Source organism: Poecile atricapillus, chromosome 1, assembly GCF_030490865.1.
Source record: "Poecile atricapillus isolate bPoeAtr1 chromosome 1, bPoeAtr1.hap1, whole genome shotgun sequence".
In the NCBI taxonomy this organism is placed as follows: Eukaryota; Metazoa; Chordata; class Aves; order Passeriformes; family Paridae; genus Poecile; species Poecile atricapillus.
In genome coordinates, this window is record NC_081249.1 from 36,088,908 (window position 1) to 36,103,288 (window position 14,381).

The following is a 14,381-nucleotide window of genomic DNA, read 5'->3' on the forward strand; positions in this document are numbered from 1 at the left end:
ACAAAGACCTTTTTCCAGAAGTACTAGAATTTAGTCCTCATAAATAACAAAGTAAATCGACTAATGACCTTAAGCTATTACAGGTATTAAAAAACTTGTGTTCATATTAATTTGGAAACTCAAAAAAAAATGAGACAGAACAATTCAATAATGGATTGGAGAAAAATATTACATTCATCTATATAATTCTTTAATTCTACACAATCTATCATAATCAATTGTTCTCATAAAATATTGCATATTACACTTTATAGCTCTGATGAGTGAATATTACTAAACAGGTATAAAATAACGATAAATACAGGCCCATGTTATTGTGACTTACCAAGGAGAAAACTCGGTTTATAATAAATATTTGAAAATCTCATTTATAGTTATAAGTGACTGTAAAATAATTAATTCTGTCCCTTTCTCCCTTCTACATTTCAGGTCAAGTTTGGTACATCCAATATGATATGTAGTACTAAAAAAATTATGATCCATTTTTTAATCCAGAACCTGATGCACTGTGTGAATTTAAAAGCTCCAGTACACACTTGCAGACAAGTTGCTGCAGGAAAGGTGCCAGCTAGAAACTCACCTCCCCGGTCAGGGGCTAAAAGGTCTGATTATCAACTTCCTTAGTTACCTGTTGCATAAGCTTCCCCAAGGCTAGGGACAAACAAGAGTGCCCTGGGCCTTTGGCACTGGAATTCCTGCCGTGCAGGTTTCACCGTGTCCATTACTCTGCTGTTACTTGACCTGTAAGAAAGATGCTTCAATTTTATTTATTTTTGGTACTAAATAGATTGAATTTCAAAATAAGAAAGTCTTCCATCAAGAAAAAAAAGGCAAGTCAATCAAATGAATTAATAGAAAAGACATTTTAGGAGACTGGATTTTGCCCAGTGGCTAAAGGAATGCTTTGCAAGCTTAGTAAAAGTCCTTAAAAAAATGCGGACCTATTAAAAAAAAAAAACAAAAAAACACACACACACACAAGTTGTGAAAGATATCAAGGAGCTAAAATTGCAGGTCAAAGTAAAGAATGAGGTTAACTATCTATAGATTGCACCGGTTTACTGAAAGAAAGAATAATGCCAGTTCCAAATTTTGTTATAGCAGAAACAGCTAACAATTACATGGCAGAACTGGGATAAAAACATCCAACACAGATGCCTGCAGAACCTCTGAGTTCATACTCTCTGCCTGACGTGGATACCACTGAGTTCATACGCTCCTATGCCTACATACCTGTAGCTAACAATGGACAATAACATCTACAGGTAAATACATTTAAATACGACCGAGACAGCACTTCCCTGTGCTGGAGACAAACTTCCAGGAAACAGACCCCTAGGACCCTGGGCATCGGCCAGACCGACACAGCTGGATTGACATCCCCACAGCTGGGTCGACGCAGAAACCAGGACTCATGACCTCTTTTTCTTCTTTCTTTAATTCATCTTTCCCCCTTTAATTCCTCTCTTCCCTTTCGCCTTGCCCCTTTATCCAACACCCACTGCCGTGTGCTTATACAGTAGGTCAGGGACTAACATACTAATCTCTTTACCAAGTGTGTAATTCACTGATAAACTTTCTGGTTGGTTGCGACCCCTCTGAATTTTGTCGTTCCTTTCAAACAATGAGCATTTACGAATCTCAAATGATTCTCTTCCCTTTAAGGGTGGGTCATCACAGTGGTGCAACAGAGGATTAAAAAACCCATTTTCACCATTTAGCGGGGGCTCTAAGTGTTTTTCGCAACTTCCGTGATCTCCAGTGACAATTCTATCTCTTCCCCGCATCAAAACAAAAAGAAAACAATCAATGTTTGAGAGAACTTTCAATTAAAAGAAACACAGCAAATCTCTCTGAGGCGACCCCTCAGCGGGCGCGCTCGCCGCCACCGCGATTGAGGGCCCAGCTCGGCGCGGCGCTCGCCATTGGCTGACGAACACAGCCGAGTGCTCTCGTGCTCCTCCGGCGCGGCGCCGGAGGCGGCGGGGAGGGGAGAGAACGGCTCGCGCACGGCGCGCGCACGGCGCGGTGCATTGTGGGACGGGAGAGGAGAGTCACTGCTCAGCCAGGGCCGCCATCTTGGCTGCGTCCGGACTCGGTCCTGCTCCCGGGGCCTGTTCCTTCTCCTCGCAGCGCAAAGCGGAGGAAAGAGAGAAGACGAAGGGCCAGCCCGGGCGGTGCTGATGCGTGCAGAGCCTCCTCGCACCTCTCCCGGGCGCCGCTAGCAGAGGGGGCGGGGGTGGTCGAGCGGTCGCCGGCGCGGCCTCTCCTCTGTCGGGATGGGTCGGTCCCGCAGCCGGAGCTCGTCCCGCTCCAAGCACACCAAGAGCTCCAAGCACAACAAGAAGAACCGGAGCCGATCGCGGTCCCGCTCCCGAGAAAAGGAGCGGGCAAGGAAGCGCTCTAAGTCCCGGGAAAGCAAGCGGAACCGGCGCCGGGAGTCCCGCTCCCGTTCGCGCTCTAACACGGCCCCCTCCTCCCGGCGCGACAGGGACCGGGACCGCGACCGCGCCTCCTCCCCCCCCGACCGTATCGACATTTTCGGGCGCACGGTGAGCAAGCGCAGCAGCTTGGACGAGAAACAGAAGCGGGAGGAGGAGGAGAAAAAAGCGGAGTTCGAGCGGCAGCGGAAAATGTGAGCCCCGGGCCTGCGTTGGGGGACGAGGGGGTTGGTGAGGGATGGAGGAGGAAGGGAGGTGCTCGGTGCCTTGGTGCCTGTCTCTCCGCGCCTTCTTCCTGTGGGCCAGGACCGCCTGCGGCTGGGTGCGGGCATTGGGGCCCTCGCTGAGGCCTGACCATTGCCTGTTTTCCCGCCATCCGCCCCTTTCTCAAAGCCCGGCTCCCTCAGGTGCGTTAGGAGCCGCCCACTCGGGGTGCGAGCCCCCCGCACGCCTCCTCCCTCTCGGCCGCCTCTGCCCGCTTCCCATCCGCTGTCGCAGGTCTCTCCCTCCTGCGCTGCTCCTAAACTTCCCTGTGCGGCGGAGGCCTCGGCGCCCCTGAGGCTTTGTGCTGCACTGCCACACGCCCGCCCCTCCCCTCCGTGGCGTGGAGCTTGTTACGCGTCGAGCGGAGGCATCTGGAGTTGCTCGAGTGAGGGTTTCAAGAAACACTATGCAGCTGTTATATTAACACTGTGGGATTACTTTCTTGCCAAATGGGACGGTGAGATCCGGTGACTTGTTTCATTTGAAACCTTGCCCTTTTTTCAGTTTTATGTTATGGGGAGTGCGGTTATTTATTAAGTCTGCAGATATAAATACTAGTTTAATAAATGATGGGGGTGCATTAATATGTTTAGCAACGTACAAAGTTATGAAACAGACCTTTATGTAGCAGAGAGAAGAATGGTTTGAACAGTTGTAATCAGATGATTCTTTTTCTTTGAGTACTACCCTTGCTCATTGGACCACCTAATCCAGAAATAATGCACTTGTTTGTAGGTATGAAGCTAAGTGGTGCTGTTAACTCTCAAGCTGTAGCTTTACTTTAGCCGTAAGGGTCTCAGGAAATACTAGTTGTCATTGTTGGGCTTGGTGACCCAAAGCTGTCACTTTCATTTTTGTTTGAAGATAATCACATTTGCTCATTTCAGAGTTTTGACAGTAAAAAACTTACACAAACCTGCAAAAATTGACATATTTTGACATACCGATCCTAGTTTTGTGATTTAGAATTTTATTCAGTACCTAAATTAAAAAAAATATTCTCTGCATATCTACAATAAAAAACTGGAATGTGCTTAACAATTTGAGAATAGAATGAATAGTTTATTCATGTACTTAGGAGCTGATTTAGTTCAAATGTAAGTAAATTTTCTACGTAAGTTAGCTTTGAAATTTTAAAAAGCTCATGAAGCCTGTATAGAAGGAATATGATATTCCAGCAATACTTGCTACAGAACAGTAGACATTTGAGAAAGAATCAATATTAGAAAAGATTGGGTATGGAATTATGATACTTCTGCAATACACTTTAAAAATAAAAAGCAATGAAACTTAGAGTAGAAAATTATGGTATTTTAGTAAGTAGTCTGTAAATTGTGTTGTATATATTAGTATGGATTCATGTTAGATAAGGAAAGAAGTACTTCCTTTCTGACGGAATGAATTAGTGGACAGCTCATGGATTGGAACTGTCTTGGTTCTTCTCATGTCTTGTTCAAATCTCAATACACAGCCTAACTTCAGCCCTTTCCTATAGCGCTCATTTTCTTGCCTTGCAAGTTTGACTTTTTTCCCTCAAAAATATGGTAAAGTGTAAGTGGTGTCTTTGCTGCAGATTTCATACAACAAGTCTTTAAGAAGTAAATGGACCATACAAAAAATAGCTTTTTACATTAGTGACTTATCTGTTGCTTTGGAATCATAATTCAGTAGGCAAGGATGACAAAATTATAAAACTCATGTGATTAAAAAAAAAAAAATAGTTGCTATACTACAGAATGAATCATTGAGATCTATATCTGTGTTTATAATTTTATTTTTCTTAATAAGGTCTAAGCCATTGTAATATCATTGCCTATAAGTCTAAAAATACATTTGATTGGTTTAATTAAATTTGGAGTTTGTTGGAGTGAGAAGGATGAAACACATGCAGACACTGCTTAATTTGAGTGTGTCATCAATTGCTGAGGATATTTGAAAATCTATTTCAGAGATGAGTGTCATGGTATTTTTGTAACTATGCACTATCTTTATTCAATTAGCTAACTTTTTTTCTAGATTTCCTGATGTTAAATGTAAAGCTAAGATAATTTAATAAAATATAAGAATATGAAGTTAATGACAGTTTATTTCTCTAGAACTCAAGCCTCTTACGTGTACTAAGCAGTATTGGCTCAGGATGGTGAGAGTACTCACTGATGAGTAAGAGGGAAGGGAATCCTTTTTAAAAAAAATGATAATTAGTATATAAAGGATGCTTAAACATTTGTCCTCAAAGGGTCATAGCGTGGCGGAGATATACACACAGAGTGTGGTTGATGCATTTTCCTGGGAGTGGTCTAAATTTTTTGTTTGCCTGATGCTTCTTTGGGACTTTTTTTTCTGGAAAGAATCACTTCAAGATATTTTGTGTCCATTTTGGAAAAATGAATGCTGGTCTAATGTGCTCCCAGATAAATTTGCTACCTCATTGAGGATTGTAAGACTAAAATTGGTCTTCTCTGGCCAAATGATTGAGTTGAGGATTCCAAAACTATTTACTGAAGGTGATCCACTTAGTTCAGTACACTTTTGAAAAGATGACATATGGGGAAACTGGGAGCCTTTCACCTTTGTATTTCCTATATTTAATTAGATCAGTCAACCATACTTCATCATCTCCTATTGCATATTTGCAAGTTGTGCCTTGGGTCATCTAAAAGTTCGTAAATTATGTAACTTTTTTTTTTTTAATTAATTGTTTTTCAAATAAGATATATTAGGAAAGATTTTCCAAATGAGATTAGGAAAATGCAAACATTCTGAAAATGACAGGGTATTAAGATATTACAACAGTAGTTGTTCTTCTAAATCCTGGATTTGTATTGCTGACAGGCCAGAAGAAAAGTTTCATAAGATTGTTCTGTACTTCATGGAATATTTGAAACAGAAGTTCAATATCAAGTTTAAAACCAAGAGTTTTCTCCCCAGAGCCCATAATAATTCCAGATAAATAGTACTACATGAAATACAGAGTATCATGGGTGTTCATCCTTGGTTATCTAATTGCCATGTTGTACTTGTGATTACTACCTGGATTTTTTTCTTTATGTAGCAGTTAACCTGCAAATTTACCTAGTATTTTGTATCTCTTTTAATGAAAAATTAAAACAGTGATTAGGCTAAGTGATAATACTACTGCTCAACTAAAATAAAGACAAGACATTTGAAAAATATTTCCAAAATTCAGAACATGGAAAGCTGCAGTTTGCAAGGATTTATTTAGTGCTTGGTATTGATATAATTTATTTTGGATCATTATGGTAGAAACAGAGTCCTGCAAGAAAAAAAGAGCTGAAGTTACTGAAATTTATTGAAATCTGTTAAGGTAAATGACTGGATAACTAGATTACAGGTATAACACCTGGAATTCTAGGTAAAATACTGAAATCACAAATTTTATTGCTTCTGTCTTTTATTTTAAGATACCGGGGATAGTTTGGTGCCTCTAAGGTGGTGGTTTTAAGGCAAGATTTTACAGGATCTTATTGCCATACGTGGCTTAAAATTGAGACCATATATAAACTTCTGAAGAGTGAATGATAGTCAGAGTTGGGTGGGGTTTGGATTATTTTGGAGGAGGGGGGCATGTTGTTGTGATTGTTGGTTTGGGTTGTTTTTTTTTCTCTTTTTTCCCTCCTAATTGTGATCAAGAAGTAGTTGATGATAACTCTTCAATTTAATCTGTTATATAGAAAGATGCTAGATATGGAATGGTCTGAACGGATTCCTTGTGATAGGAACACTGATTGCCTGAATATTCACTTTCTTTAAATGTAGGGCAAAATATTCTTTAAATATATAATCTATGTGTAAAAGTTATTCAGTAGCATAGCTGATAATGCATGTTGAAGGATTTTGTCTCAGTGCAAACATAAATTAAAAATGTAATCCTCATGTTTGCTTTTTGCAGTCGTCAACAAGAAATTGAAGAGAAACTCATAGAAGAAGAAACTGCTCGAAGGGTGGAAGAACTTGTAGCTAAACGTGTAGAAGAAGAGTTGGAGAAAAGAAAGGATGAGATTGAGCGAGAGGTTCTCCGCAGGGTGGAGGAGGCTAAACGCATCATGGAAAAACAGTTGCTCGAAGAACTCGAGCGACAGCGACAAGCTGAACTTGCAGCACAAAAAGCCAGAGAGGTAACGCTCGGTCGTTTGGAAAGTAGAGACAGTCCATGGCAAAACTTTCAGTGTCGGTTTGTGCCTCCTGTTCGGTTCAGAAAGAGATGGAATACAGAAAATCTAATTCCCTTCTCATGTAAACTTGCATTGCTGCGAAACTTAATTTCTAGCCTATTCAGAGGAGCTCACTGATATTTAAACAGTTACTCTCCTAAAACCTGAACAAGGATACTTGATTCTTAATGGAACTGACCTACATATTTCAGAATTGTTTGAAACTTTTGCCATGGCTGCAGGATTTATCAGCAGTCCTTTCATTTTGGGGAAGGGTATTAAAAAGTATGTAATTATGTATCCTTCATTTGTTTCATTATGTTTACCTAGACTGTAAGAGGCTTTTGCCTTCAGCCAGGCAAAAAGCAGGGTCCAGCAGTGAGCTGCAGTACCTGTCTTTAACAAATAGGTTTCTTATTCTTCATTTAAAATGAACATTTTCCTTGAGCATTCATTGGACTAATTCTGGGACTTCGAGCATAAGCCCATCCACGTCTTCACGAAGGATCTCTGTCCAAATCATTATATCCATTTTTAATAACTACTAACAACTCCTTTTTTTCTCCCTAGAAGTTATAAAAGAGCAGGTTGCCCTTGTCTGAAGTCAAGCTGAACGTGTGACTTGGGTTTTTGGGGCCTTTTTTTGTTGTTTTGTTTTGTTTTTTAATCAGCAGCTGGAGCAGAAGCTGAAAATGTCTTTCTGTGAGACAGTAATTTGCTACTAAAGGCTTTGATGCCTGCCTGCACCAATCATTCCAGGATCCAGAAATTTCAAGACAAACTTAAAACTGTAGAGGAAATTTGTGCTAAATAGTCATAAGTGTCAAATGCTTTTTTCACTCTGGACGTCATACACAGTTTATTTTAAATTAATATTTTGATTGGCTTACGAAAGGAGAGACAGTAGCAATGCAGCTTTCCCCTTCATACTAGATGTGACTTGTCAGTCACATAGTATCAAATTAAATGGAAACAAATGGAATGCTGAGTTATGATAAATATTAAAAAGAATAAATAAATAATACTTTTTTTTGCAAATTCAGACTTTAATATCAAAGAGTTTAAGTTGAATTTACATGTTCATAGTCAGCAAATTCTTCATATTTAGAGGTTTTCATTTGATCAGATGGATGACTTGTTTTTTTTAAAAAAAAGTATTTTTGGTATCGTCGTCATGTGGAGAAGTCCCACCAGTTCCTTGTAATGCAGAATGAACCTCCATGCCTGGAGTGAAGTGTGCTAGCTAGTAGCTGGTTACTAGTCATAGTAAGAAGTTTTCATATGCTTGCTTTGTTCGTATTAACTTTTTTTTCTTACACAGACACAAACCTGTGGCTAACTTTAAATCCTCCAAATATAAAAATAATTTGGATATATATATTATGTGAACTGAAACACTTCAAAATTTTTCACGCAGTCTTCATATTTGAGTTGCATAACAGAGTTCCATAAAATTCACCAAGAAAACAACAATTACAAGGCTTTATTTCCTGATCTTGCCTTCCCTGGACTCCTGAATTCCAAGTTCATACTGCAGACAGTTTCAGCTGTCTTAAAATTGTCAAAATACTGAATGTTAAGTCCATTCTCCCCATGAAAGAAGCCCATAGCTCCATGAAGTATGGATTACCATTTGTATTTTTCACTAACAGTAAATGTATTTTTCTTATTAATTGTTTGCCTTAGGAATGATTTACATATTTTTGTTCCTTCTTACCATAAACATCTGCATTCCTCAGCTCAGCCTTCCTTGTATGTTGTTTCTTTATAAATGGTTGAGCTGCTGATGCAGGTATTGCCAAGCTAACAGTACAAATCATTTTAAAGAGGAAGCTGGCGCGTATGGCAGCCGAGGAGCACACTCTGCAGGACACTGGACAAGACAGTAAATATTCAACTTTTAATGCTGATTAAAGGAGTATAGGTAAAGAATACGTAGGTATACTTAATTGGTGAGACAAACTATTCACTTTATTTATATTTTCTATATTACTTTTTAATTTGGTAAATACTATCCAGTTTTTGTAGTTGTCCTTGTTGATTTGTGTGATATTAAAATTCTAGTAATAAATTGTCAGGATTCTATGATTAGGGAGGGTTTAGTTGGTTGCTGTTTGGACTGGGCGGGATGATGTAAATTGAGCGCTAGAAACCAGTTTTAGTGGCTGCACAGTTTACCGTTGTGAGGCAAAATAGGTGGCTGTAAAGCTGCCACTTTAAGTCAGTTCACAAAAGAATTCTGAGAAAGATTAGTGAACATGCGGAAATGAATATTTTACTTTACTAACATCTTGCCCTGTCCTCCCCTTTAGGAAGAAGAGCGTGCAAAGCGTGAGGAACTAGAGCGAATACTAGAAGAGAATAATCGAAAAATTGCAGAAGCACAAGCTAAACTGGTATGTGAAGGTGTAGTTAACTGTTCTGTAGGGAAATACAGATGTCTCTGCCAAATTTGTAACACAATTAAAATAAACAAATCGACCCTTTCTAGAGTTTAACTTGCATATTGCTGATTCCATCAGTAACATTGCTTTCCTTCCCCTGACCATAAAAGATCAGATCCTTAGCAGTAACACTAGGCTGGTAAAATAGTTTGGATGCAGTTGATTTAGAGGGGCGATGGCTGCCTTCAGAATTTAAAATGTACGTTTTGACTATATCTCATGGGAAGGGTTGAAATAAGTTTGAAAACATGTTCAGCTTTGTGTGACTAATTCTGTTTTGTTGAGTGGGACAAGTGCAAACTAGATTTGAGTCTAGTATAGTGTTGATGTAGAAGTGCTGAAAGGGACTTTCAGCATAAGATGTGTAAGCTAGGAAAGTAACTTATGTTGATCTTCAAGCCCTTTTAAATCAGGTGCTTGCCACATGAAAACATTCAATATGATTTAGCTGATTCTAATCAATTGATGATAAGAAAAACTCAGCTGCTTCTAAATCCTGATTGAACTCTGTCAGTTTCAATTACCCAAGTAATTACACCTCTTTATATAAAAATGAGGCTGCTTAAATATTTTTGCTTGAACTACATCTGCTTTAGATTTCTTTCTGTTTTACCCTTTTCTCAACCTCTTATGGTGGAAACAGGACAAAGGGAAAATTTAAGGTATTGACTGATCTAACGAACTAAATAATCACCTTTAGAGTACCACTGGGAGAGCTGTAAGAACTGTAGGTCAATGTAAGGATTGACTAGTTGCAAATCAGGTGAAGATGGTTTTGGATTAGGACAGGTTTTTAGATGGGTTTTGGAGCAGGGAGACCTTGGCCTGAAGGTATGTGGCTTCATTATATGTGTGTGTTACTTCAGCTTACATGTGACAAGTGTTGGAATAATTTCTGTATTTATCTGATGTCTTCTTTAATTAAAATGTAATGTGTTGTTTGAAAAGCAATGCTGAAGAACACAGCATGTAAGCACTCCAGATTTCAATACATTAGCTGTAGAAAGTGCTCAGTGTTTCTTCTAAACTCAATTCAAATAACCATTTTATAAGTAGTTTCACTGAAACCAACTGTGGCACCTAGCTCTGGTGGAACTGCTTACATACTTATGCAGGATTCAACCTGTTTGCAAGTTAATATGGACTTGTAAATTGCTTTTATGACTACAAAATATGCTGGCCTAAATTTTACCATTTTCCTATATAGGCTGAAGAACAATTGAAAATTGTTGAAGAACAAAGAAAGATTCATGAGGAGAGGATGAAACTAGAACAAGAGAGACAGCGTCAGCAAAAGGAAGAGCAAAAAATTATTCTGGGCAAAGGAAAGTCTAGGCCAAAACTGTCCTTCTCCCTAAAAAGCCAGGATTAAATTTCAACTCTGAACTCTTAAAAGAAACAAACAAAAAACAACAAAAAAAGGAAAACAAACAAAAACTTTGTATGGTAGCTTCATGTTGAAGTGTTTTTTGGTTTTTTTTTTTTCTTTCTCTCAAATTTTTTTTGTCTTTTTTGAAGTTGGAAAGTTAGCTTGTTCTAATAGGGGCTGTGCTCTGCAATTCTTATTTTTTTTAAACTTCCATTAAGTTAAACCCTTATCAGATCATCATTGCCTTTTAGAGGGTAATCTGTTTTCATCAATTTTGTTTCTGTATTGGTGGTCTGAAGCAACTCATGTCACTTTATGAACTGTGGATGATCTGATAAGGTTTTACTGACTTACTCATCAGAGTTTAACTCTGATAATTGACAGAACTTTATACTGGGTATTGCTGACTTTTAATGTTTTTATTTTAAAGTCAGTAAATACATGAGTAAATTGCCATAGTATTACTGGACCTCTGTGGTTTATTGTTAAATCAGTGTCCTATGATACTGTCCCGTTGTTGCGCTTGATGTTCCTGATACAGGTAAGGAAATAGTTTGTCATTTCTGCTATGAATACATAGAGAGAGTTCAGTATTGTCTCTGTTAGATTTGTTTTTATTACATTGACAGCATTCAACCAGCGTTCCCCATTGTGTAAATAAACCAATTTGCTGAATAAAGTGAAAGTCTTAAATTCATATGTTTAAGTAAATTTTTTTAGTACACTTCTATCAACAGCTATAATATGACGATTCACATTATTAAATTCAAGACTATAGTGATATTTTTTTAAATTTTGCTTTAAACTATTGTGGCTTCTACTTAAAATGCAAAATCACACACAGTAAAAAATCCCTGCAGTTGTGAATGTTATTGATGGCTGCTGCTGTTTTTATGAATGTTGGTTTTTATTCTGACAGAGACTTATTTCAGCTGTAGTATCATGTTTAAACGGCTGTTTGGCTTACTGCACCCAGACCAGTACTTCTGATACCTAAACCACTTCAGTTCACCTCATAATATAATATATTGTATAAGTTAAAGTCATTACCATATAGTGAATCTGATGGATCCTGAAGGATTTAAAAATAGAAGTTTTTTTCTCCCCAAAGGACTGGACTGGCTAGTATATTTGAACTGAAAAACAGAAAGTGATATTCTGTCTAAACATATTGTTTTAGCCAGAAAGCAACTGTTATACAGACCTTGAATATTATCCATTTATATATACAGGTTTTATTTTGAAAAATGAAACTACAGATTGAAAACTATATATAAAGTCCCCCTTTTTGTATGTAATTCCTCTACCAAAATCTAGATTACTGTAGCTTGTCCAGTTCTAAAACTTTCTTTTTCCTGTCAGTGTGCAACATCTGTAGTAACCATAAAATGAAAGTTACCAGTACTTGCCTGAGCATTTGAATGTCACTGGACAAAGTTGGAAATAATTCTTGATATTCCCAAAGGGTCTGTTTCTGTAGACTGAGCAAATTAAATGTTGGAGCAAGTTGAATGTGCCACTGAAAGCAGTATTCAACGAGCTTGGAATGAACCCGGGGCTTGGGGGCAGACTGATGTGTATTGCTTTGTCCAGTATGTCAAGAAAATGTGAAGATGGTAAAATACCTACTCTATTACTGTACTTAAATTTGTCTATATATTGTATGACAAAAGAAGGTTGAAAGTTGCTTAATGCATACAAACAAGCTGAAGCCAAATAAATCATGTACATGACCTGTTGGCAGGAGCAGGCTGTATTTAAAGATCAACTGATACCTGTATTTCTAAAACAGAAAACATCCCCTGTTCCCTTATGAGAAACAAGCTATTAAAAGTCAATACTCAAAACAGACCTATGCAGTTTTGTTTCCTCTTCTAAAAGCAAGAAGCTAAGTAATCATACATGCAGCTGTGGTATCAAGCATTTTGTTCTGCATCACATAATTTGCTGCTGAATAGCAGCATTTTTTCTCTGCATTTAACATTATGTAGGCCTAGATGTTACCAGGTTATTTTCAGTCCCACCTCTAGGACTATCTTGTGGACAAAAGGCCTATTCCTAATGAGATTGCCCCTTCTGCCATTCCACATTTCTCTATCTGTTTCTCTTTCCCCTGCCCTCAAAACAAAAAAAGGAAAAGCAGATAGATCTTTGCTTTGGTTTGGTTTGATTCCTCTCTTGGGATAGATGCCCAGTTGGTGGAATCTGCTGTCTCTTTGCTGTCCTAAGGCATTCACTATGTCTTAGATCTTTGTAGATCTGGTGTGGCTGAATGTTACATTTGCATTGCTGTAGGATTTTCTTTTTAAATTACTGTAGGACTGCAGAGATACTGTTGATTTCTAGGAAAATAAAGATGCTTATAGTTTGGAAAGGGAGCAAATTGAGCAAGTTGGCATTTGATGGTTAGAACTTGGGATAGTCTTGTTTTCCCATACCCATTTAACGCAAAGTATGCAGGAACACATAGTGTTTAAACCATGAGCCGCCTGCATGTGTCTGCATAGAGAAAATTCTGTTGGTTATTGTGTTCAGTGTTTAATTTTTATTTCATTACAATTTGAAGTTTGAACTTCAAGTTTTGGTTAGACAAGATTTGGGTTGTTCTGGGGTTTTGTGGGTCATTGACCACCCCAGGGAGGCAGGTAGGCATTTTGTTGCCACCTACTTTGAGCAGTATTGATTTCCCTTGTATGTTAACAGAAGAGACCTTTGTTTTCCCAAACTTGTTCATAAATGTTCTAGATAATTATTTTAATATGAAACAGTGCATCTGTCTGGAAAAGGTAGGAGCATGGAAGGCTTTAGAACAGCAAGCTAAACATGTGCTCTTACTTCGGTGATTTGCTAAACTGCCCTTTGAACTTTGCATCTTCATTTATCATCGTTTTTCCAAGCCCAAGTCAAAAGCTGACTCCCAAGAAATGTATTGGAGGGATGGCATCCTTGCAGCTTAGCAAAGCAGAGACAATTATGTTAAATGTCTAAACTGCAAGCAACTGCATGCATATGTATAATCTCACTAAAGTACCAACAGTTCATCCATTCCTATCTTGTCTTGAAAAGGATTTACCTTTGATACCTCCTTTTCTCTTAAACTATGTGCCACTTCATAGACCTCACCCTATCGTCTTTCCTGACCTGAACCTGCTATCCCCCCCTTTGCAATGCTGTTAACATGCTCTCAGGATTGAGTTTCTGCGTTTTTTGTGTGTACTCCAAATATGGAGATGTTGGTTATTACTCACTTTTAACTGTATGCAGTATTTCATTAAACATTCAGAGAATTTGGGGTCTTAGCTCTGTCATTGCAAGGTCTCAACTTTGTGCAAGTGCAGGCAAAATTCAAGTCATTAAACACCTTCCAGGTTGCGTTTCAGAGGGGATTTATTTCAGAAGGAAGCTGTGGAGCTGCCTGTGTGCCTAAGGCTCATTCCAAGGCAGGAGGATATGGTTGAACTGCCCAGGTTGGTATGGTTTCAGAATGACAGGCCAGTCTAGCAGGAGCTGAACCATAACTTTCATGCACCTCTCTTTGTTCCATTCTCATACTGGTACTGCCACGTGTGCATTTCAGGGTCATCCCCTCTTTCCATCCCACAATTTTGGTGCTGAACCACCATTTTGTTGCTGAAGAGTGCTTGACATTTCTGTACTGAACAACTTCATGCTTACAATCAACTTCCATGGA

General features: G+C 38.7%; 1 protein-coding gene across 1 annotated transcript; it reads left to right on the top strand.

The window, feature by feature from the left end:
- The first annotated feature begins 2,024 nt into the window (after positions 1-2,024).
- Positions 2,025-11,387, top strand: ARGLU1 (arginine and glutamate rich 1). The gene is made up of 4 exons (XM_058840714.1): positions 2,025-2,635; positions 6,616-6,841; positions 9,190-9,273; positions 10,529-11,387. Exons 1-4 carry the CDS (start codon positions 2,280-2,282, stop codon positions 10,691-10,693), a joined length of 831 nt encoding a protein of 276 aa, XP_058696697.1. The 5' UTR covers positions 2,025-2,279; the 3' UTR covers positions 10,694-11,387.
- Positions 11,388-14,381: the final 2,994 nt, after the last annotated feature.

Coding starts and splice junctions, on each gene's coding strand:
- ARGLU1 (XM_058840714.1), top strand. CDS start 2,280: ATGGGTCGGTCCCGCAGCCGGAGCTCGTCCCGCTCCAAGCACACCAAG. Junction 2,636..6,615: donor TTCGAGCGGCAGCGGAAAAT/GTGAGCCCCGGG, acceptor TGCTTTTTGCAG/TCGTCAACAAGAAATTGAAG. Junction 9,274..10,528: donor CAGAAGCACAAGCTAAACTG/GTATGTGAAGGT, acceptor TTTCCTATATAG/GCTGAAGAACAATTGAAAAT.